Source organism: Centroberyx gerrardi, chromosome 17, assembly GCF_048128805.1.
Source record: "Centroberyx gerrardi isolate f3 chromosome 17, fCenGer3.hap1.cur.20231027, whole genome shotgun sequence".
Taxonomy (NCBI): Eukaryota; Metazoa; Chordata; class Actinopteri; order Beryciformes; family Berycidae; genus Centroberyx; species Centroberyx gerrardi.
In genome coordinates, this window is record NC_136013.1 from 1276526 (window position 1) to 1300587 (window position 24062).

The window sequence follows — 24062 nt, forward strand, 5'->3', positions numbered from 1 at the left end:
AGAGGATAGGTGAGGAGGAGAGGGGAGGAGGAGAGAGAAGAGGATAGGTGAGGAGGAGAGGAGAGGAGGAGAGGCGAGAAAAAGAGGCAAGGAGGAGAGGAGATGAGAGGAGAGGAAAGGAGAGGAGACGGGAGGAGAGAAGGAGAGGAGGAGAGGAGAAGAGAAGAGGAGAGGAGAGGTTCATTTTGTGAATTTTATATAGATAAATGTGTTTTTTGGTCCTACCAGGTGTCAGAGTGTGTTATCAGTGTGTTTTTGGTCCTACCAGGTGTCAGAGTGTGTTATCAGTGTGTTTTTGGTCCTACCAGGTGTCAGAGTGTGTTATCAGTGTGTTTTTGGTCCTACCAGGTGTCAGAGTGTGTCACAGTGTGTTTTTGGTCCTACCGGGTGTCAGAGTGTGTTATCAGTGTGTTTTTGGTCCTACCAGGTGTCAGAGTGTGTTATCAGTGTGTTTTTGGTCCTACCGGGTGTCAGAGTGTGTTATCAGTGTGTTTTTGGTCCTACCAGGTGTCAGAGTGTGTGTCACAGTGTGTTTTTGGTCCTACCAGGTGTCAGAGTGTGTGATAGTGTGTTTTTGGTCCTACCGGGTGTCAGAGTGTGTTATCAGTGTGTTTTTGGTCCTACCAGGTGTCAGAGTGTGTCACAGTGTGTTTTTGGTCCTACCAGGTGTCAGAGTGTGTTATCAGTGTGTTTGTTGGTCCTACCAGGTGTCAGAGTGTGTTATCAGTGTGTTTTTGGTCCTACCAGGTGTCAGAGTGTGTCACAGTGTGTTTTTGGTCCTACCAGGTGTCAGAGTGTGTGACAGTGTGTTTTTGGTCCTACCAGGTGTCAGAGTGTGTTATCAGTGTGTTTTTGGTCCTACCAGGTGTCAGAGAAGCTGCAGGCGCTGCAGGCGGAGCGAGAGAAGCTGGAGGAGCAGTGGAGCAGGAAGCAGCGCTGGCTAGAGAGCGTCCACCTGGAGCAGGTCTTCTACAGAGACAGCCTCAGCATGGACAAGACCTCCAGCTCCCAGGAGGTGTGTGTGTGTGTGTGTGTGTGTGTGTGTGTGTGTGTGTGTGTGCATGTACGTGTGCGTGTGTGTTTGTGTGTGTTCATTCTCCCCAAGAAAACTTTGGAAAATAGCGTTCTCCACAAGGAAATATGTGTCAAGTTCAATTTCTTGCAATTCATAAATGAACGGATTTCATTTTGAATTGGAATTTGAAAAAACCTACAGGAAACAGAATTGGAATTTAATTGGGATTTCAGGAAGTTGAATTTAATTCAATGAAATTCTGTGAAATTCCATTTTTTTTTGTTTTTTCTCACCACATATCTGAGATTACACATAGTGTTATATATTATCAATACTAAATATTATAAAATGTTAAAGGAACCTTTCAGCTGGTATTTGAGGCAGAACATGTAATGGTAATCCATACATTACGTTTGTCTTTTATTTGATTCATAATGTTTTGATTTATAATGTTCAGCGAGTCGAGACAAACTCTCTTAGAAGTGGAATTTCATGGAATTTAATGGAATTCAGTTCTGTTTCCTGTCATTCCAATTCAATTCACATTCTGTTTCCTTACAGCTGCGAGACTTTCACACTCACACTGCAGCAGCTGAACTGGAGTTTACAGGGTTCTCAGTTCAGTTCATGACTGTCTCTGTTGTGTGCAGATCGTGTTGCAGAGCAGCGCTCTGGGAGGCACGGTGGACGAGACGGAGGGTTTGATCAAACGCCACGAAGCCTTTGAGAAGCTGCTCAGCTCCCAGGAGGAAAAGGTCTGTTATCTGCCCCCCTGCTGTCTGAACCAGCATCGGGCAAAAAAAACATCTGTGGCAGCTTTGCAGCTCCTTCAAAATAAAATGAAAGAATGAGATAATTCAGCTACTCTTGGAGAATAGAAGACAAAGCTGTAATGTTAAAAACCAACACGTTTTGTCAGGTTACAGGATCGCCTGCATAGTCAACAATTAATATATTATCCAAAATCGCCACATCTGAAATATGGCATTAGCTGACACAAATGAACAGTAACTGGCCCAATACTGATAAATTCTTGAATGATTCTTCCCATTTTTCTCTTAATATTTGAACAAAAATGTCAACACAAGGGACCAATGTATTAATGCATTATAGTGGGGCAAAGTACTGCAATATTATATTGTCCACCAGTCATCCTAGAGGAGCTGTCACCCAAACTGAAAGTATTTGAGGAGTTTTATTCCAAAATTCTGTATATTTTGAATAAAAAGTATTCAGTATCAGTATCTCTAATTCAGTATCTCTAAAATCTGGAGGATTCAGTCTAATTTGTCAATGTATTAATGCTTTACAGTGGGTTATTATATGGTAGTTATTCCCCAGCCCTCCTTTCTAAGCTTCCCTCCCTGTGTTTTCCCAGCTGTCCTCTCTGAAGGAGCTGGCTGACCGACTGAAGAAGCAGCTGAGCAGAGAGAAGAGCGGGCGGATCCAGACCAAGCTCAAAGCTCTCCTCCAGCGACGTGATAGGATCAAGGAGCTGTCCGTCAAGCGCAGGGAGGAGCTGGAGCTCTCCAGGCTGCTGTGCATCTTCAGCCGCAATGCTGCCGAGGTAACAGACCCACCGACCAATCAGGGACTCGGGGGAATGTCAGTCCACCACAACCTACCAAAACATGTCATACCTGCTGTCACTCCTGTGTTTTGTGGTGGTATGAACATTAGTTGGTACATTAGAATATTGCCAAGAACATTTTTTTATTTTTATCTTTGGATGAAAACATGCAGTACGACCAACATTAGCTGACACCAAAGAACAATAATTACTTCTGCAATACTAATTATTTTTTGAAATGCTGAAATGTTTTTCTTGTGGATGTGTCCACCTAATGCACATTTTTTCAAACTCAAATTCACTTGACCGTTGGAAGGAAACATAACTTCTGTTTGTGTGTTGGTCTGTCTTTCTACCTGTCTACCTGCCTGTCTGTCTCTCAGGCGGAGGAGTGGGTGTCTGAGCGGATGCAGAAGATGGCGGAGGACGGGAAAGCCGACCTCAGCAACCTGCAGACCAAGATGAAGCTCCTCCAGAAACACCAGGTGTTCGAGGCTGAGATCCTGTCTCACAGCAAGATCATCAGCTCTGTGCTGCTGGTGAGGCTCTGGGACATGAGATGATGAGATGAGATGAGATGAGATGAGATGGGATGAGATGAGATAAGACGAGACGAGATGAAATGAGGTTAGGTGAGGTGAGATGAGGTCAAATGTGATGAAGTTAGATGAGATAAAATGAGATGAGATGGAATGAGATGAAATGAGGTTAGGTGAGATGAAGTGAGGAGAGATTGAATAGGATGAGATGAGTTGAGATGAGATGAGATGGGGTGAGACGAGATAAAATGGAATGAGATGAGATGGAGTTGGATGAGATTAGATGGAAAGAGATGAAATGGGATGGGATGAGATGAGATGATAGAGTAAGATCCAATGAGATTGATGGGATTAGATGACAAAAATTTGGTTAGATGAGATGAGATGGAATAGGATGAGATGAGATGAAATGTGATGACATGAGATGAATTGTGATGAGAGAATAGGATGAGAAGAGATAAGATAAGGTAAAATGATATGAAGTCAGATGGGATAAAATGGGATGAGGTGGAATGAGGTGAGATGAGATAAAATGGGATGAGATGAGATGTGGTGGAATGAAATGGGAAGAGATGAGATGAAATGAGGTAAAGTAAGATGAAGTGAGGAGATGGAATAGGATGAGATGAGATGGAGTTGGATGAAATTAGATGGAATGAGATGAAATGGGATGAGATGATAGAGTAGGGTAGATGAGATGAGTGAGCTGAGATGACAAAATTTGGTGAGATGAGATGGAATAGGATGAAATGAGGTGAGGTAAGTTGAGATAAAGTCAAATGGGATAAAATTAGATGAGATGGAATGAGGTGAGATGAGATGACATGGGATGAAATGGGAAGAAATTAGATGGGATGAGATGAGATGAAACGACACTGCTTGGGATTTCTTGCATCTGCATCTTGCATCACAATCACTGTAGTTCCCTTAATGCTGGTAAAGAACAACCTTTACAGTATTATGGCTTTTATACAATGGTTCATCGTGAAAAGTATCCCAATATCTCAAACGTCACGCTTCAGACCTCCGTCTTGTTGTGTGCCTCCAGGCTGGGGAGGAGCTGGTCTCCCTTCACCACCCCCGGTCCAAGGAGGTGCGACGGAGCGCAGCGGCCCTGCAGCTCCACTGGGAGGAGCTGAAGAAGGCCGTGGCCGCCCGAGGGAAAGTTCTGGAGGATAACAGAGACTTCCTGGAGTTCCTACAGAAGGTCGAAGAGGTGGAGGCCTGGATACGACACAAGGTAGGAGACGGAGGGACACATGGAGGGAGGGAGGGAAGAAGAGATGGAGAATAGAGAGAAAGACATTCGTTTCTACAGAAGGAGGAACATGAGTCAAGTAGAAGTAGAGATACGACCCAAGGTAGGAGATCGGATGGAGAGATGGAGAGAGATGGAGAATTCAGCGAAAGATTTTTGTTTCTACAGGAGAAGGAGCAAGTGGAGCTCTGGATACGACACAAGGATCAATAAAGTTCATCTTATCTTTTATCTTGAGCCTAGTATCTGTTATCGGCACACCTCGGCTCATTTTTGCCGCTTGAGCTACTGGCATGCCAGCCAACCGCTGCCTCACCGACAGACATTTTGCACTACATCCTTTCCTGTCCACCATTTGCAACATGAGACACAGTCCAATTGTGTGTTTAAAGTGTGTAACGTCTATGCTCTGTCCTGTGTGTTTGTGTTTCAGGAGGTGATGATCAATGTGGGCGATGTTGGGACGGACTATGAACACGGGGTTCAGCTGTTGAAGAAGCTCAGCGAGTTCAGAGGCACTGGGGTGAGTCTTCTGGAAGGGGTTGGTAGGGTTGCCTAATGTTTAGAGAGACTGTCCTGTAACCAAGGGTCAGAGGTGCGATCCCCACAAATGCCAACGTTTGTCAATCAAATACCACGTGTCTTGATCAGTTGTTCTTGACCGATATACCAGACCCCCTTCCTGCTCACTCGTAAGGCACTCTGGATAAGAGCGTCACAAGACCTTTGCTGAATTGTTAGGGTCCACTTGTAATTTGTACCATCTTCTTCCTTCTGGGGACCGGAGGAGAGCATACCATAAGTTATTTAAAAGATGATAGTGAATGGGCTAGCCTTAGTTCCTCAGGTAGAGGGTTCCACAATCTAAGGGACCTGGTGGCAAAAGCTCAATCCCCTTTAGTCTTGAGTCTAGACACCTTTATTCTACAGCTTTAGTCTTGAGTCTGGACATCTTTAGTCTACACTTTTAGTCTTACGTCTAGACACCTTTGGTCTACACCTTTGGTCTTGAGTCTAGACAACCTTAGTCTACACTTTTAGTCTTGAATTTAGACACCTTTAGTCTACACCTTTAGACTTGAATCTAGACACCTTTAGTCTACACCTTTAGACTTGAATCTAGACACCTTTAGTCTACAGCTTAAGTCTTGAATCTGGACACATTTGGTCTACACCTTCAGTCTTGAGTCTTGACACATTTAATCTACAGTTTAAGTCTTGAGTCTAGACACCTTTAGTCTACAGCTTTAGCCTTGAATCTAAGTCTTGATTCTAGACACCTTTAGCCTACGCCATTAGTCTTGAGTCTAGACACCTTTAGTCTACACCATTAGTTTTGAGTCTAGACAACTTTAGTCTACACCTTTTAGTCTTGAGTCTTGATGTATTTAGTCTACACCATTACTCTTGAGTCTTGATGTATTTAGTCTACACCATTACTCTTGAGTCTAGACATCTTTAGTCTACACCTTTGGTCTTGACGCATTTAGGCTACACCTGTAGTCCAGCCTGAGGGACAGAAGGGTCAGAAGGGCTTGGGGATCTCAGGCTCTCTAAGAACCACGCTTGATGTGATCAGTAAAATTGCAATATGAGCTGTCGATCTAACTGATAACAATAATGATGATAATGATGATGAAGGTGTATTTGACCTGTAGGAGGTGACGGTGGACGACGCCCACATCACAGCTATTAACAGACTGGCAGCCAGACTGGAGAAGAGGCAGAGCACTGATGAACTGTTCACTGTCAGACAGAGGAGACAGCAACTCAACGACAGGTAACACACACACACACACACACACACACACACACTATTCTTGCCAGACTGTTTTCTCAGTTTACACAAAATGCTTCCTCCCTCTCCTCCAGGTGGAGTAAGTTCCATGGAGATCTGAGCAATTACAAGAAGAAGCTGGAGGGGGCGCTAGTGGTCCACGCCCTCATCAGAGAGCTGGAGGAGGTCAGGGACAGAGCCAATGAGAAGGTTCGTAATGTGCTACTACCTTCAAACTAGACTAAACTTAGACTAGCAGAACACATATCATCTTTTAAATTACTTGCTAAATCATTTCTTGAAACTTATATTCATAGTGATTTAATGGTCATGATTCTCCCTGTTTTATTTTAACGTAGTCCCGCCTCTCTCTCTGTAGATGCTGCTCCTGCAGGGTCAGGACTGTGGTTTTGACGTGGAGAGCGTGGAGAACCTGATTCGACGTCATGAGGAGACGGAGAGAGAGGCCGGGGTCATCCAGGAGAGGTCAAAGGTGAGATGGAATCTGGTGATTTGCTGCCTCAGTCCTACACTCTGGAATATAAAAGGGTTTCAAGGAACCTTTACAGGTCCTTAAAATTACAACCTGAGGTTCCTTGTGGAACTCCTTCATAAAAGGTTTGATTATCTCTGGCGGTACTTCCAGGTACCTCTTGCATATAGGGGGCTCTTCAAAAAACCCTTGAGAGATTTTTTATCTCTTGAGGAACTCTAAGGTGCTTATTAGTTCCCTTTGGATCTTAGAAAAACCCCCTGATGAACCCCTAGTTTTTTGTTTGTAGGTCCTATAGATGGTAGATATGATGGCTTGTACCATCATGGTGCATGCTTCTGTCAGTGCCTTTGAGCAAGGCACAGACAGACAAAGCATTTCCTGGAACACTGCACTGTGAGCCTGATTTGACCCCTTTATAAATGGGATTTGTACAATATGCGCAGGGTCTAATGACAAAAGAATCTGCATGCAGTGTATGGTAAATGAATCTAAATGCACCCCTCCACCCCCACAACCACCACAGGCCCTGGACAAGCAGGTCTCAGATCACCTGAAGGCCCGATCAGTCATGGCAGACAAGCTGAGGAAAAAACAGAAGGAGGTCCAGACTGCCCTCAAGACCCTGGACAAGGAGGTCAAACTCAGGTGATGATGACGATAATGATTGTTATTAGTAGTATTATGATTAGTAGTAGCAGTAGTAGTAATAGTAGTACTAGTAGTTTGAATTTAGTTAATTGTAAGTTGTGCTAACGTAGTAGTTGTCAAGCTTGATACTGCCGGTCCAGATGATGATGTAGTATTAGTAGTAGTATTAGTAGCAGCAGCAGCAGCAGCAGTTGTAGTAGTAGTAGCAGTAGAAGTAGTAGTAGTAGTAGCAGTAACACTACTGTACTAGCATTAGTACTATTTGAATTTAGTTAATTTGTAACTCGTACTAGTATTAGTAGTCGAGGTGGTAGTTATATTAGTTGTGCTTCTACCAAGCTTTGCTCTGCTGGTCCAACTTAAATGGGATTGAAACAATAGTCAAACAATGATTAAATGCAAATGCATGAGGAGTGACTTATGGGAAATGGAGTGTTATTTCATTCATTGTTTTCTTGTGATTAGTAGTAGTAGTACTCACACTAACAGATGTGTAATTTAGACTTCCTTTATAGAAATTCTTCCATCTGGGAAGAAGCAGGTGGGATTATGGGTAATGATATTAAGCAGCAGATGGAATTACAGGTTATGACACTAGGCTCATTTGAGATGACCTGTTTGCCTGGAAAATAGACGAGAGTAGCCGAGTGCAGTCAGGCGATGAGTCACTCGCTGCTCTTTTTCTTCTTCTTCAGTTTTGTTTAATGGCGGTTGATAAACAACTTAAAAGGTGCATTACTGCCACCCACACTCACTGCTCAAACGACCCAGCCCTTCACGTTACTTATTTTTATTTTGATGTAGGCATTACAGGTGGCATTTACGGAAAATATTACATGTCTGTAGCGTTCAAATAAAACGGTATACAGACTGCTCATGGAGTGACATCTTGGAATAGATATAAAAATTTAAGTCTCTTCATTTCACTGTGGGTGTGTGATACAACTGTGATGAACCAATCAGTGCTCAGCTCGAGGCGTTTCCCATCATCCTCGGAGCTGTGCAGTCGGTGGAGAGCAGCTGCAGCGCCTCGCTCCAAAAGCTACAGCCGCCTCGGTCCCGCGAGATTCCCGTGGCTCGCGTAGTCGGGTCGGCAGGAGCAAGTCGGACAACTTTTCTAACCATCATGCAACAGACCAACCAGATCAAACGGGCCTATTAGCCAGTAGATTGACTTATGGTTACTGGTGTTAGGTAGCAGATGGACTCATGGGAAACGGTGTTCTTTCAGGAAGGAGAAGCTCCAGGAAGCCCACCAGCTCCAGCTGTTTAAAGCCAACCAGCGCCTCCTGCTGGAGTGGAGTGTGAAACAGAGCAGTGAGATGGGAGAGAAGGGCCTTCCCAAGACCCGGACCGAGGCAGACCGGCTCATAGTGGAGCATCAAGACTGGAAGGTGAGCTATAATATAAGATTAACTTTAGCGATCCAAGAGGGGAAATTGGGTCATCACAGCAGCAGAGGATAGAGGTGTAGGTTGGAGAACAAAGAGTAAAAAGGTAATAAAGGCAAGATTCCCACCGGTCTTGAAAATCCTTGAAAGTTTGTGGATTTGAGAAAAATACAAGGCCTTAAAGGTTTTTGAAAATGAATAGATGACCTTGAAAGTATTTGATTGTTCTAGTTTTTATTATTTTATATTTTTACACCCAAATTCAACATGCCTCAGCTCTCTCCATCCTAGGATCAATTCTTCTATCCTTAGGAAAACCCGGGGATGGAGATCTGCAGTTTTTTGGGAATGTCTCACCTCAAAACATGCCAATTTGGAGTCCTTGAATTTCACCAAACAATTCCTTAAAAATCAGATCCTGCTGATCTTGAAACTCTGTACATGTATTTGCAGACAGAGATAGACGCCCGTGGCGAGCGTATCGACTCAGTTCGGGACTTCGGTCTGGGTCTGGTCCGCTCGGGTCACGGTGCGAAGGCAGAGATCCAGAAGGCTCTGAGCCAGCTGGAGGAGGCCAAGACCGGGCTGGACCGAGCCTGGCTGAACCGCAAGACGACGCTGGAGCAGGCCCGCGTCCTACAGGTGACGAGGAACTTAAAGGAACTTAGAGGAACTTAGAGGAACTTAGAGGAACTTAGATGAAGTGATGCCCAAAGGGAAACTGGGTGTAGAATAGAGTGAGTTGCTTATACAATAAATAGAAATGCAGCAAATAAAAAAATATACATGGTCTCCTCTCTCCTCTCTCCTCTCTCCTCTGTCCTGTAGGTCTTCCTGGGCTCTGTAGAGCAGAGTGAGAGTTGGCTCAGCAACAAGGAAGCCTTCCTGGCCAATCAGGACCTGGGGGTGAGAACCACTGCTCTGAGTGACCAATCTGGAAATCTGATTTTATTTACACAATAGCTGAATTTAGGGAAATTTGCACTTTGTAGCTAAAGGATCTCCTGAATGGGACAAATTGTGCATTTTGTGCTACTTCACAAAATGCACGATTATGTGCCTTAGCTGCTCTTCCATCAATGATTTGTGAAAGATATTCAACCATTGTCACCAATATCAGGAGACAGTGAATCCGGTGGTCTCAAACACTCGATCTCGTACCTATTTTGACTTGGACTTGTCATGGTGTCGGCCACTACAGGATGTTGACTCTAAAAATGTAAAACATGCGGGATTTTATTGATGTTTGCTTTATTTTTCCCCTAGCGCTACAAACATTTTAAGGGATTTCAACCTGTGTATGTAATCAAAGTTCTCTGAGCTGATTAGTCATTTCCGATATATTGATTAGTTAGATGTTAAGTACAGAGTGGATATGCAGATAGATCTACAGCTCTCTTGATCCTTAAGAAACTCCTTAATCATTATTTCTGCATTTGGAACAACTTGTGGATGGTTTGTTTACTATTTTGGTCTTGAAGAGGACTTGATTTGCTCTGGTCTCGGTCTTGACTTGGTCTCGACTCCCTTTGGACCTGGTCTTGACTCAGACTCAAACAGACAGAACTAACCAGATGTTTAGTTAACTGACCAGACAGCTAGCTAACTAACCAATCTGAGATTGTGTTGTATGCTGCTGTGTGCGGTCCAGAGCTCGGTGACGGAGGTGGAGACGCTGCAGAGGAAGCAGAGTCAGTTCGAGGAGGTCCTGGAGGCCCAGTTGGACCAGCTGGAGGAGGTGGAGAAACTGGCCCAGAAGATGGTCCAACAGAACCACTACGATGCCGACAACATCAGAGCCAAGAGCAGGGCGCTCGCTACCAGGTAATAACATCACATGGTTTCTGAAGTGATACAGTCTAGCATGGTTCTGTTTGCACAGGACTGTCTGTCCTGTGTGGACAGACAGACAGACAGACACACAGACAGTCAGTCAGTCAGTCAGTCAGTCAGTCAGTCAGTCAGTCAGTCAGTCAGTCAGTGTTTAATACAGTGTTCTCCTGTCTGCAGGAGGAAGCAGCTACTGCAGCAGAGCAAAACTCGTCACAAAGCTCTGGACCAGTCACTGCAGCTGCAGCAGTTCCTGTCCAGCAGCTACCAGGTACTCTACTGCACTCTAATGTGCTGTACTGTATTCTACTGTACTCTAATATACTCTACTGTCTTCTACCATACTGTAGTTTGTTGTAATAATAATAATAATAATAATAATAACTTTATTTGTATAGCACTTTTCTAAAAGCAATGTTTACAAAGTGCTTTACATACAATAAAACCCAAAGATGACAATGAACAGGAAACAGGAAACAGGATGGACAAACCCCGTCTTTATTTGGTCACATGCAACCATCTACAACGCATGCACACATGTGCACGGCGGCCGGCACACACACACACATGCTTTCAATGGCGCCGTGAAATGTATCCTCCGCATTTTCCCATCTTGGCCCGTCCTTCCTCCGCGGGGCAGGCCAGGAGTGGCGGGCGGCTATTTACAGCGCCCGGGGACCGACTTCTTTTTATATCCATCGCTGGTCAGACGACGATGCAGAAGTACCACAATCAAATAAATAAAACATGAATAATGAAAATAAATAAAAAATAACAAAAAATTGGAATAAAAGGTAATACAGGAGATAAATGGATACAACAACAGATGCAAACAGATAAAAGTGTGTGCCGAGCCACATGAAAGCCCAGACAAAACAAATTGTCCTTACAATTACAACTAATAAGTGAAAGTGAGTGAATAAAGTAATGAATAAGAAACACAATTACAAAATAAATAATAAAAAGGAGATAGGCTACAAGTACACTGTCATTCAAAAGTTCAAAACCCCCCGCCCCGCCCATCAAAGCATCCCCCACGCACAGCAGTGACAACCCCGCAGACCCCAGGCACTCCAAGTCAAGTCAATTTCAAGTCAAGTCAATTTTATTGTCCCAGATGGGCGATTTGTGCTGCAGCAAGTATAAAACACATATCACAACATAAAACATATAGCATCACATAGAAACATTAAGATAGAGTGACAAAGGTGACTCGCACCACTGCACCGAAGTTCATTCCAAATCCAGGAGAATTGGCGCAAGTGTCCGTTCATGCCCATACGGCTTACAATAAAATCAAATACATCAACAATCCTTACAAGACTGAACCATGTCATCGTCAACAGCATCATCGACATCATCATCACAGGAGTAGTCAGTGACATCATCAAACGACAATACCTTGCCTATATAATATACAGCTTATTAACATAACCGTATGAAAGTATGATTATCGGTGCATTATCATCATCAACTTCACTTCGTTTGTCCTATAGTAAATGTGTGTGTTCTCCAGGTGTGTGTGTTTGTCCTGTAGTAAATGTGTGTGTTCTCCAGGTGTGTGTGTTTGTCCTATAGTAAATGTGTGTGTTCTCCAGGTGTGTGTGTTTGTCCTGTAGTAAATGTGTGCGTTCTCCAGGTGTGTGTTTGTCCTATAGTAAATGTGTGTGTTCTCCAGGTGTGTGTGTTTGTCCTGTAGTAAATGTGTGTGTTCTCCAGGTGTGTGTGGTTGTCCTATAGTAAATGTGTGTGTTCTCCAGGTGTGTGTGTTTGTCCTGTAGTAAATGTGTGTGTTCTCCAGGTGTGTGTGTTTGTCCTATAGTAAATGTGTGTGTTCTCCAGGTATGTGTGTGTTTGTCCTATAGTAAATGTGTGTGTTCTCCAGGTGTGTGTGTTTGTCCTGTAGTAAATGTGTGTGTTCTCCAGGTGTGTGTGTTTGTCCTATAGTAAATGTGTGTGTTCTCCAGGTGTGTGTGTTTGTCCTATAGTAAATGTGTGTGTTCTCCAGGTGTGTGTGTTTGTCCTGTAGTAAATGTGTGTGTTCTCCAGGTGTGTGTGTTTGTCCTATAGTAAATGTGTGTGTTCTCCAGGTGTGTGTGTGGCTGAACGAGCGTAACGCCGTGGCGTTGGATGAGAGTTGGAGGGAACCGACCAACCTGCAGGCCAAACTGCTCAAACACCAGAGCTTCGAGTCTGAGATCCTGGCTAACCGCTACAGGGTGGACACACTCAGCAAGGTGGACAGTGTGTGTGTGTGTGTGTGTGTATGTGTATATCATGTAGGCTATCAGCAAATTCTCCTTACGGGACGATGAAATGTGAATTGCGCTGTGCGGTCTCGTTCATGCGGCTGTGTGTTCTGCAGGAAGGGGAGAAGTTGCTGTCCGGCGGTCCCCCGGCGGAGGGGAAGGTCCGGCCGCGGCTCCGAGAGCTGACCGACTGCTGGGACGCTCTGATCCGCAACTGTAAGGAGAAGAAAACACGACTACAGCAAGCCTACCAGGTATACACACACACACACACACACACACACTCTCTCTCTCAGGGTATCTGCAGGTCCTTAAAAAGTCTGAAAAAGTAAATTTAACACCTTAAAAGCTATTTAAATATCTTATATCCAGTGATTGAAGGTCTTATGCGTCTTGACCATGTACTTTCAGGTTTCTCAGATAAATCCAGAACAGGGTTAGTAGTACAATCTGCATCCTGTCTGCTTTACTAAACAAAGTTGGACAAAGAAAGAGTTGGACTTCATGTCTGATGAAGTCCAACTCTTTCTTATTCTGCCAGTTTATAGTTTAAACTTTCATTAGCTGAGTTCAGTCAGGAACAGACTCGTTCTGCCAGTTTTGTTTCTCTAATTTGGGTTTTAAATTGGTCTTTAATTCAATTCCAGGTAGCATTAAACAACTGTAAAAAGCCTTTGAGAAACCAGCAGATACCCTGTCAGTCATAAACTTGTGTGTGTTTTTCAGGCGCTGCAGTTCCAGCGTTCATTGGACGACATGGAGGAGTGGGTGGGGTCTGTGGAGAGGGATCTGGCCAATGAGGACTGTGGAAGCGACCTGCCGTCTGTCAACAGGCTGCTGAAGGCCCTGCAGGGATTGGAGGAAGAGGTTGACGGACACCAAGACAGAATCGTGGTAAAGACCAGAGTTTTTAACTGCATGGCTGCTGCACTGCTGCTGCACCAAGAGGAAGTGTTTGGAAAAGTTTTGTTCAGTCCAGGAATGGTCTGGAAATTAGGCGGTTGAGAGACACTAGAGTTCTGTACACTGCGTGCAAATAAAGTTTGTTGTTTTTAACAGGGCCTGGTAGACACAGCGAAGACCTTCCACTCTCAGGGAAACTTCCTGGCTGAGGAGATCCAGACCAGAGTGGCACACACCATCACCAGGTTTAATATCAGTCTAATATCACCATCACCAGGTTTAATATCAGTCTAATATCACCATCACCAGGTCTAATATCAGTCTAATATCACCATCACAGGTCTAATATCAGTCTAATATCACCATCACCAGGTCTAATATCAGTCTAATATCACCATCACAGGTCTAATATCAGTCTAATATCACCATCACCAGGTTTAATATCAGTCTAATATCACCATCACAGGTCTAATATCAATCTAATATCACCATCACAGGTCTAATATCAGTCTAATATCACCATCACAGGTCTAATATCAGTCTAATATCACCATCACAGGTCTAATATCAGTCTAATATCACCATCACCAGGTTTAATATCAGTCTAATATCACCATCACAGGTCTAATATCAGTCTAATATCACCATCACAGGTCTAATATCAGTCTAATATCACCATCACAGGTCTAATACCAGTCTAATATCACCATCACAGGTCTAATATCAGTCTAATATCACCATCACCAGGTCTAATATCAGTCTAATATCACCATCACAGGTCTAATATCAGTCTAATATCACCATCACCAGGTTTAATATCAGTCTAATATCACCATCACAGGTCTAATATCAGTCTAATATCACCATCACAGGTCTAATACCAGTCTAATATCACCATCACAGGTTTAATATCAGTCTAATATCACCATCACAGGTCTAATACCAGTCTAATATCACCATCACAGGTCTAATATCAGTCTAATATCACCATCACAGGTCTAATATCAGTCTAATATCACCATCACCAGGTTTAATATCAGTCTAATATCACCATCACAGGTCTAATATCAGTCTAATATCACCATCACAGGTCTAATACCAGTCTAATATCACCATCACAGGTCTAATATCAGTCTAATTTCACCATCACCAGGTTTAATATCAGTCTAATATCACCATCACCAGGTCTAATATCAGTCTAATATCACCATCACCAGGTTTAATATCAGTCTAATTTCACCATCACAGGTCTAATATCAGTCTAATATCACCATCACAGGTCTAATACCAGTCTAATATCACCATCACAGGTCTAATATCAGTCTAATATCACCATCACCAGGTTTAATATCAGTCTAATATCACCATCACCAGGTCTAATATCAGTCTAATATCACAAGGTCCAGAATGAATATAACGTACTGAAATGACTATAAAAAGTAAACACCAAAAGGAGATATTTTGCTAAGATTTGTGATTCAGATGGGTGTAATCATCTGTGACCGCCCGGCTCCGGCAGGTACAACAGCCTGTCGGAGCCCCTGCAGTCTCGCACTGAAATCCTGGAGGCCTGGCAGCTTCTGTTCCAGTTCTACAGAGACCTGGAGGAGGAAGTGGCCTGGCTGACCGACAGACTGCCGTACACCGCTGCTAAAGACTGGGGAAATACACTGACCAGTACACAGCAGATGGTTAAAAAACACCAGGTACTGACAACTAACTAACTAAACTGACTGAACTAATTAATTAACTAACTCACTGACTGGCTAACTAACCAACTGTCTGACGGGCTGATTAACCAATTGTTTACAAGCTAAATAAGTAACTGACTAACTTATAGACTGCCCTATACTGCTGCTAAAGGCTGGGGAAAGTTGCTAAAGGCCGGGGAAAATAGTACACAGCAGATGGTTAAAAAACAGCAGGTACTAACAAACTAACTATGTAACTAACTAACAGACTGACTGGCTTACTGACTGATAAACTAATTGACCAATTGTCTTACTGATGAATTAGTTAACTAACTGACTGGTTAACTATCTGTCTGACTCGCTGACTGATGACTGACTAACTCTGTAACTGACTGATTGACTGACTGGCTGATTAACTGACTAGTGACCGTTTAACCAACTGTTTAATGGCTGGCTGACTGACTGACCAGCTAAGTAAGTAACCAACACACTGGCCAGCACAGATTAAAAAACAGGAAGTAGTGACTAACTGACTGATCAATTAACTAATTAAGTAACTGACTAACTGACTGGTTAACTGACTAATTAACTGATTGACTGATTTACTCGCTGTTTGACTAATTAACTGTCTGACTATAGCCAACTAATTAATTAACAGATTGACAGATTGTTCTATGCTACCACTACAGACTGGTGGTTAAAAACACTAGATACTGGCTGACTGACAGTTTCCTGACAGTACAGCCAAACACTGACTGATGCAAGATGCTAGATTGGTGGGTAAGTCGGTAGGAAGGAAGAAAAGAAGGTAAGAAGATAGGAAGGTTAGGGTTTAGTATGTGATGATATAGTTTAGGGAAAGCAGATAAATCAGCTGAATGTTCTCTATAAAATTATCAGCTGAAGTGAGATTTGTGGTGGAGAAGGCGGGTTGTGAACTGTTTGATTCGATTGTGTTTTGTTTCCAGGCGGTGATGCAGGAGATCTCGAGCCGCGCCCCATTGGTCCAGGCAGTTCAGGAGGCGGGGCAGAGTCTGGTGAGGAACCAATCACTTTTTATATTTTAATTTTCAGGTTAATAGTGCCATAACCAGGCTAACATTCTGAAAACTGGACCAAACCATTTTTTTTTTCAATTATCAAACATCAAAGGAACAGAATATAATTAATTTGTGGTGATACATTGGGCAATCATGAGGGCAATGTCGATGGGCAACACCCCCAGCAACGGGCAGCAAAGTCAGACAAGGGGTCAAATTGTTCGATGGTGGTATTATTGGTTGGAATTTTTATGTATATCTTCTGGTATGACATGAACATGACATAAAAATACATTGTTTTCCTGAGATTTGGCTGTAAAAATACCAGAAAATAAAATTTTGTATATTTTCAGGCATTTATTTACATATATTAAATATGTGTACGTTATGATATGGAGAAGTAGCTAATAAGGTGAAACGTCATTTTTCATTTCACTATGACTTCAATATTAAACTTCCCAGGTCAGAGGTCGTCACTTTGCGTCTCATGACATCAGGGAGCGTCTGGAGGAGCTGAGGAGCCTCTTCGACGAGCTGAAGGTGGAGGCCGACAACAAGCGGAGGCTCCTGCAGGAGGCGCTCCGCATCCACACCTTTCTCACCGAGGTACCGCTGTGTGTGTGTGTGTGTGTGTGTGTGTGTGTGTGTGTGTGTGTTTTCTTGTTTTTCTATCATTATGAGGGCCAAATGTCCTCACAAGGATAGGAAGATTTGCTGCTCCTCACTTTTAGGGTGGTTAGAGTAGGATTAGGTTTTGGGTTCAGGATTAAAATTAGAATTACGATTAGGGATGTAGTGGAGAGGGTGGAGGTTAGGGTTAAGGATTAGGGAATTCATTTTTAGATAAACGTGTGTGTGTGTGTTTCTGTGTTTTGGATATATAAGAAAACACTAGAGAAGGTCAGTTAGTCAACCTGTCTCTCTCTCCAGTCATGAGCTGACCTGTCTCTCTGCAGGTGTCGGAGCTGGAGTTGTGGCTGGAGGAGCAGCGGGCGGGGCTGGAGTCCCGGGACTGTGGAAGAAATGAGGAGGCGACGGAGGGCCTGCTGAGGAGGCTCGACTCCCTGGACGTGGAGCTGGAGAACCAGCGGAGGACGGTGGAGAGACTGCAGGAGACTGGAGCTTCACTGCAGCACCTCGGACATCCAAACAGGTAGACGGGTATTGTAGATAAAGATGCACACTTTGGACAACAGGTAAACGACAGGGTTTTATAGGGAACTGAAGAGGACGTTAACCATTTTTAATTTTGTTTGATTTGAGATGTGTTTCAGAAAAGGTGGATTCTATATGGCACACTAAAACCTGGGAAAATGCCAGTGTATTTTGTCTGTATGATACCCGAGTTTATTTAGGAATACGTTATACGACATAAACTAGAATGTGATGTATGGACGTATCTTCTGAGCCAATGAGGATCAGGCATCTAGGGTGCATGATACTCAAAAATCAAATCAATAGATCCCAATCAATAATTATGATAACACTGAAAAATCATGAGGACGTGGTCTCAGTGTTCCCTGTCCTCCTGTCTGTCTCAGTCACCTGGTCAGTCAGTCTCTCCCAGACGTCCTCGAACGTTATGAGACTCTCCTGCGCCTTTCTGCCTCGCGCCGCGCCGCTCTGGACGACCAGCTCAGCCTCTACGTGTTCGAGAGAGAAGCCAAAGAACTACAAACATGGCTGACCTCCAAGAAGACTGTGGCAGAGTCCGAAGACTGCGGACAAGATCTGGAGGATGTGGAGGTGAATCCGATAAGATTAGATTAATTTTATTGATCCCTGAGAAGAAATTGGTAATATGTGCATCATCAATGAATAGAGGTATGGATTGGAGAATAAATACAAAAAAAGCTAATAGAGAATAGCAAATTAATTATGTCAAACTTAATAAATGTTAAAATGTTTCTCTACAATAGCTAAAATAAAATTCACATTTGGATTATTAGATTAGATTTGCAATTGTCTGCAGATTACAGATTTACAAATATACAGATATCACTAATTGCTTATTGTAAGTAAGCATGCCACTAATACTTTAGAGTCCAGAGCATATGTGCAGAACATGCAAATTTGTTGTTGACTATTTAAATATCATCAGATTTGCAGGCTACCTGTTTACAGAATAATGTGCAAGTAGTATTTGTACAGAACTAATACTGTCTTCCATTCAAAGTCAGAAATTTAGCTGCTAACCCACCTGAAACAATTTGACTAATATGGGTTTCAGTGGAGAGTTTTAGTGTCCCATGATGATCTAAATGCTGTTTCATAGCCTTTCCAACCTGCTAAGAATAAAAATAATTATAAAAATAATCTTCTTATTTTGGGGATTTTTTTTTTTGCATGAAAATGGCCAAATTTAGGATAATGAATATCGGCTATCAGCATCTTTAATCCAAAAACATTTTGCTGTATTGGCCTTCAAAAACCCATAGTGGTCAAACCCTACAAAAATCAAGGTCTCCTCCTCCTCCTTCTCACTCCTCTCTCTGCATCTCCAGGTCCTTCAGAAGAAGCTGGAGGTTCTGGTGTCAGAAGTGTCCAGTCTGGGTCAGAGCCGGCTGACCTCGGTGCAGCAGCTTGGCCAGGGGCTGCAGCAGGCCGACCAGGCCCAGAGGAGGGACGAGGCTCTCAGCAGACTGTGGGACAACCTCAACAACACCATCAAGACCAGAGAACAGGTACAACTTCATTTTTTATCACATCCTCATTTACCAATACACCAGATTTAATGTAGATATCCCTAGCGCTGTTTTTGGGTGAATGCCTACTGTATGTGAAAAACCTGGCTTGGATGTTAGAGAAAGAGGTGGTGGGGATAATTCTCTGTCCCGTGTCTCAGAATCTGCACTCAGCGAAGGAGGTTCACCAGTTTAACCACGACGTGGACGAGCTGAAGGGCTGGATGGCTGAGAAGGACGCTGTGCTGGACTCAGAAGACCAGGACCATGATCTGCTCTCTGTCCAGACTCTGCTAAGACAACATGAGGCACTGGAGGTAGGACACACCTTGATCTTCTAGACCTCCATCAGGGTATGGAGGCAGGAAATACTCTGCTCTAGTAGCTTCTGTGGCACATGGAGGTAGGACACACCCCAGTCTGGAAGGCTTCTGTCGTTCAATAGTGTGACACTGGTATGATAGGCCTCCATAGTGGTATGCGGGCAGGAAATACTCTCTTCTGGAAGGCTTCTATGGAGGTAGGTCACACCTTGGTCTGGAAGGTTCTCCGGAGGTAAGCAGGTAGAAAACAATCTGGTCTGGTAGCTTCTAAGGGGTTATGCAGGGAAGACACACCGTGGACTGGTCTATGGTGGAGTATGGAGATAGGAAACAACACCTTGGTGTGGTAGGCCTCTATGGAGGTAGGACCCACCTTGTCTGGTAGCTTCTACAGATGTATAGAGGTAGGAAGTACACTGGTCTGGTTGGTCTCTATGGGGGTTGTACAACTTGTGAGCTTGTGCTACTTAAAGGGTGTGTAATAGGTTCCATTTCCACTAGGGTCATCCATACAACATAATGTTGACTGCCTTGTTGTCAACGTCTATCCCCAGAGGGACCTGGCGGTGATTTCAGAGGAGGTGTCCAGGAGCAGAGAGGAGGGCAGGGCTCTGGGCAGACGGCAGCCCCAGGCCAGGGCCAGTCTGACTGGGAGACTGGAGGAGGTGGAGGCCTGCTGGGCTAGCCTCCAGGACAAGGCCTCCCAGCGTCGGGCCAGGCTGGGCCAGGCTGAAGCTGTACAGAGATACTTAACCCACTGGACTGAACTCATGTAGGTTCTCTTCACGTTTCACCTTCACAACTCTGCTGCATCATTCTGGGGCATTTTGTGTTTTGTGGTTGACATTACATTCATCACAGTGAATTAAATTGGACTTCTGTCTGTGTCCCAGGGCCTGGCTGCGAGAAATGCTGTCGCTGGTGCGAGGGGAGGCACTGGGAGGGGAAGGAACTGACCTGGAGCAGCTAATCAAAAAGCATGAGGAGTACCACGTCCAGATTGACAGGCAGCTCAACAAATCACAGGCTGTGAAAGATGAAGGGAGGTGCCTGATGGATGAAGGCAACTTCATGTGCCAAGAGGTTAGGCAGCCGCAGCATAGACTTAATGCACAGTGCTTCCTGTAGTTGGGTTGGATCACGGTCGGATCATGTTCTCACTCCAAAAAAAGCGCTCCAGAGTTGGTCTGGAAACATCCAAGGTCTCACACCAAGCCTGTTTGGAGTGATTTATTCAAACTCAAATAATGACACAGAGATGGCTGAAAATGTGGGTTTTGGTCCTCTTCCAAGAGAACTGCAGGGCGGTTCATTTGGAGTGAGAATCTAAGCTGAACCCTCTACAGGAAACAACCCAAAACGCAAGTTTTTGGAAAGCCTAGCATAACAAAATGAACCTAGGGCAAACCACAGTCTGGACTGATGTTCATATTCAGCTATTTCTTCCTCAGACAAGTTCATTGTGCTTAGCTAAAGTTACAGGGACTGCAGTTGTGGCATTCTCATGTGCCCAAACAAACTGAACTATGGGGAAAACGGCTCCAGGGTTCAAAATAACTGCTCAAAATGAAATAGGCGTGAAAACATCTTCAGATCTTCAGATTCGCAAAGAAACTAGTTCCTAATTGCACTTAATATAGTGATTGCTATACGTTTCTAACATCAAAGTAAACCTTGCCTTCCATAGTACTATCATTACTGACCACCAGGTAGAACTATCCACTAACCACCTCTTTACCTGACCTTTCCTGACCTCCCTCCCTTTCATTCCTCCTCCCCCAGGTGGAGGAGCGGGTGTGCGAGCTGGAGGAGCTGGAGGCGCGGGTACAGGAGGTGTGGGAGGAGACCAGGCTGCTGTACGAGGAGGACCTGGAGATCATGCTTCTGCGGAGGGAGATGGAGCAGGCGGACCGCTGGCTTAACTCCTACGAGAGCACACTGAGAGCTGAGGACTATGGGGTAAGTCTAGACCTCACTGCGGTCTATTGGGTACGTCTAGACCACATTAAGACCTGAGAACTTTGGGGAGTATTTTGAGATTTCAGATCTAGACTATGCTGAAGGCTATGGGGAAGATCTTGACCACACTAAGGACTATGGGGTTGTAGACCACTGAAAGCTGACTGTGGCGGGCTATGGGCTAGATCTAGATCACGCCCTCCAAGGTAAGGTGATTAGATGTGTTTTGTGTTTCTACATCAGTATTTCTACTGTCCTTGTTGTGGTTCTGTCAGGACTCTGTGTCTGATGTTCTGGAGCTGAGGACTATGGGTAAGTCTAGACCACATTGAGAACTATGGGGCAGGTCCCGACCATACTGAGGATTATGGGGGTCTAGGTCTAGGTCTAGACCACGCTGGGGACTATGATAGATCTAGACCAAACTAAAGACTATGTGGTAGGTTGAAACTTCAATAACAACTATGGGGTAGGTCAAGACTACACTGAAGACTATGGGGTAGGTGTAGACAACACTAAAGATTATGGGGAAGATCTAGACCACACTAAGGACTATGGGGAAGATCTAGACCACACTAAGGATTATGGGGAAGATCTAGACCACACTAAGGACTATGGGGAAGATCTAGACCACACTAAGGACTATGGGGTAGATCTAAACCACACTAAGGATTATGGGGTAGGTTGAAACTTCAACAATAACTATGGGGTAGGTCTAGACTACACTGAAGACTATGGGAAAGATCTAGATGACACTAAAGACTATGAGGAAGATCTAGACCACACTAAGGACTATGCGGTAGGTCTAGGCCACACTTAAGATTATGGGGTAGACTAGATGACACTGCAGACTCGGCTAGGTCTAGACCCCACTGAGGACTATGGAGTAAGTCTAGACCACACTGAAGACTACAGGTAGGTCTAGAGTCTAGACCAGTAGGTCTAGATCACACTGAAGACTACAGGTCGGTCTAGAGTCTAGACCACACTGAGGATTACAGGTAGGTCTATACCAAACTGAAGACTACAGGTAGGTCTATACCACACTGAGGACTATGGAGAAAGGTCTAGACCATGTGACACTAAAACTCTCCACTGAAGCCAATACAAGTGAATTTATTTTAGGTTGGATGGCAGTATAGAACACATTATTATCGATTTTGAAGAGTTTTTCTGTGACCATTGCGATCAAAAGCATTACCAATAACAGGGCAAGGTGATTAGATGTGTTTTGTTTTATTTAGTATTTCTACTTTCCCTGTGGTTCTGTCAGGATTCTGTGTCTGACGTTTTGGAGCTGCTGAAGAAGCAGGAGGACTTGGAGGCCATGATCCAGGCCCAGAGTGACCGCTTCATCACACTACAGAAGAAGAGAACGCAGGTAAGCTGGTAACTCTACAGAAGCAGAGAATGCAGTTTGGCTGATGACACTATAGAATAAGAACAAATTGGTATACATTGGTATATTTTTTATGGCACTAACAAAATAATTCAAGGTGATTTTTTAACACAGCCACCACAGAAGTGGAGAACATAGACTATTAACGTCATAGTAGAAAAAGAAGAAAATGCAATCTTTTGTAAGGGAATGATGATAGCCTTAGACCTAGAGGAAACCTGAATTTGAAAGCTGAACTGCTGGACTTAAAAACTATTTGCATAACCATGCCATATGCATCTAACTGTAAAACACTCTTTATTTTCCTAAGTTTATATTTTTCCTTTTCCATCTCAGAGGGAGAAGAGACTAGGTCTCCATGGTAACGATGACAAAGAGACTCAGGACAGGAAGCCTCCGGCCAGAGTTTCCTCCCTGAAGAGAAAGCCGTCGGATCCCAAGGCTCCACTTCTCACTTCCCCTTCCTCTAGAGCCATCGTCCGCCGAGTCAGCAGCGGCAGGCAGGCAGACAGAACAAACAGACAGGCCAGGGCAGACCGACAGGCAAATGAGAAAACAGAGAGACAGGTGGCTACCAGTCTCACTACCTTCACTAGCCCTCCTCCTAGCCCGTCTCTCCACCCTGCACCTGGTTCCAGGAGACCCAACAGTGGCAGGAAGAGGGTTGTGAAATGGGACAATGAGGAGGAAGGAGACGCTACCAGTCCTCCTCTTAGTCCCAGGTCCACCTCCAGCCCTGCTGTAAAGTCCTGGAGAAGTCAAACCAAACCGTCCCACTCCAAGCCTAAACCTCCCCTCTCCCCTCCACCCTCCTCCTCCTCTCCCAAACCCCCCCTCTCCCCACCACCCTCCTCCTCCTCTCCCAAATCTCCCCGATCCCCTCCACCCTCCTCTTCTTCCTTGTTTAACCAGACTCCTGAGGAAAACCGTCCTCCCACAGCCAAACCTCCCTTAGCTCCAAAGCCCCAAATCTCCTTTAAAGAGCAGAAGTTAGGATGTCCCTCTGAGCCCGCCCTCTTGCAGCCCCCTAACCAACCAGAGAAGCCTACCAGCTCACCTCCCCTAATCAGAAAGTTTGTTGCTCCCACTGAACCGCCACCTCCACCAATCACAGAAAGACATCCTCCCCCCGAATCACCAACTCCACCGATAAGGAAACAGGTTCCCAACTTGGAATCGCAGGCATCACTGATCAGCGAACAGCCTGATCTTCCTGATTCTCCTGCTCCACCTATTGCTAAACAGGCTGCACCGCCCGATTCCCCTGTTGTTGAACCTATCAGGAAAGAG

General features: G+C 44.4%; 1 protein-coding gene across 1 annotated transcript in view; it reads left to right on the forward strand.

Moving 5' to 3' along the window:
- Window positions 1–24062, forward strand: part of sptbn5 (spectrin, beta, non-erythrocytic 5) — a 61440-nt gene that overhangs the window by 28742 nt on the left and 8636 nt on the right. The window contains exons 34-66 of the mRNA XM_078289616.1: window positions 866–1015; window positions 1666–1770; window positions 2394–2582; window positions 2969–3124; window positions 4173–4364; window positions 4816–4923; window positions 6041–6162; window positions 6255–6369; window positions 6539–6652; window positions 7179–7300; window positions 8535–8697; window positions 9148–9336; window positions 9523–9600; window positions 10346–10518; window positions 10705–10795; window positions 12615–12761; window positions 12890–13027; window positions 13500–13667; window positions 13833–13921; window positions 15196–15382; window positions 16336–16404; window positions 16870–17013; window positions 17364–17560; window positions 17949–18153; window positions 18912–19091; window positions 19253–19408; window positions 19969–20186; window positions 20308–20497; window positions 21197–21373; window positions 22647–22754; window positions 23109–23272; window positions 23411–23513; window positions 24018–24062. The exon at window positions 24018–24062 is cut by the window's right edge and continues 123 nt beyond it. Of these exons, the coding sequence (XP_078145742.1) occupies window positions 866–1015; window positions 1666–1770; window positions 2394–2582; window positions 2969–3124; window positions 4173–4364; window positions 4816–4923; window positions 6041–6162; window positions 6255–6369; window positions 6539–6652; window positions 7179–7300; window positions 8535–8697; window positions 9148–9336; window positions 9523–9600; window positions 10346–10518; window positions 10705–10795; window positions 12615–12761; window positions 12890–13027; window positions 13500–13667; window positions 13833–13921; window positions 15196–15382; window positions 16336–16404; window positions 16870–17013; window positions 17364–17560; window positions 17949–18153; window positions 18912–19091; window positions 19253–19408; window positions 19969–20186; window positions 20308–20497; window positions 21197–21373; window positions 22647–22754; window positions 23109–23272; window positions 23411–23513; window positions 24018–24062 (4752 nt within the window). The remainder of the gene's footprint in view (window positions 1–865; window positions 1016–1665; window positions 1771–2393; window positions 2583–2968; window positions 3125–4172; window positions 4365–4815; window positions 4924–6040; window positions 6163–6254; window positions 6370–6538; window positions 6653–7178; window positions 7301–8534; window positions 8698–9147; window positions 9337–9522; window positions 9601–10345; window positions 10519–10704; window positions 10796–12614; window positions 12762–12889; window positions 13028–13499; window positions 13668–13832; window positions 13922–15195; window positions 15383–16335; window positions 16405–16869; window positions 17014–17363; window positions 17561–17948; window positions 18154–18911; window positions 19092–19252; window positions 19409–19968; window positions 20187–20307; window positions 20498–21196; window positions 21374–22646; window positions 22755–23108; window positions 23273–23410; window positions 23514–24017) is intronic.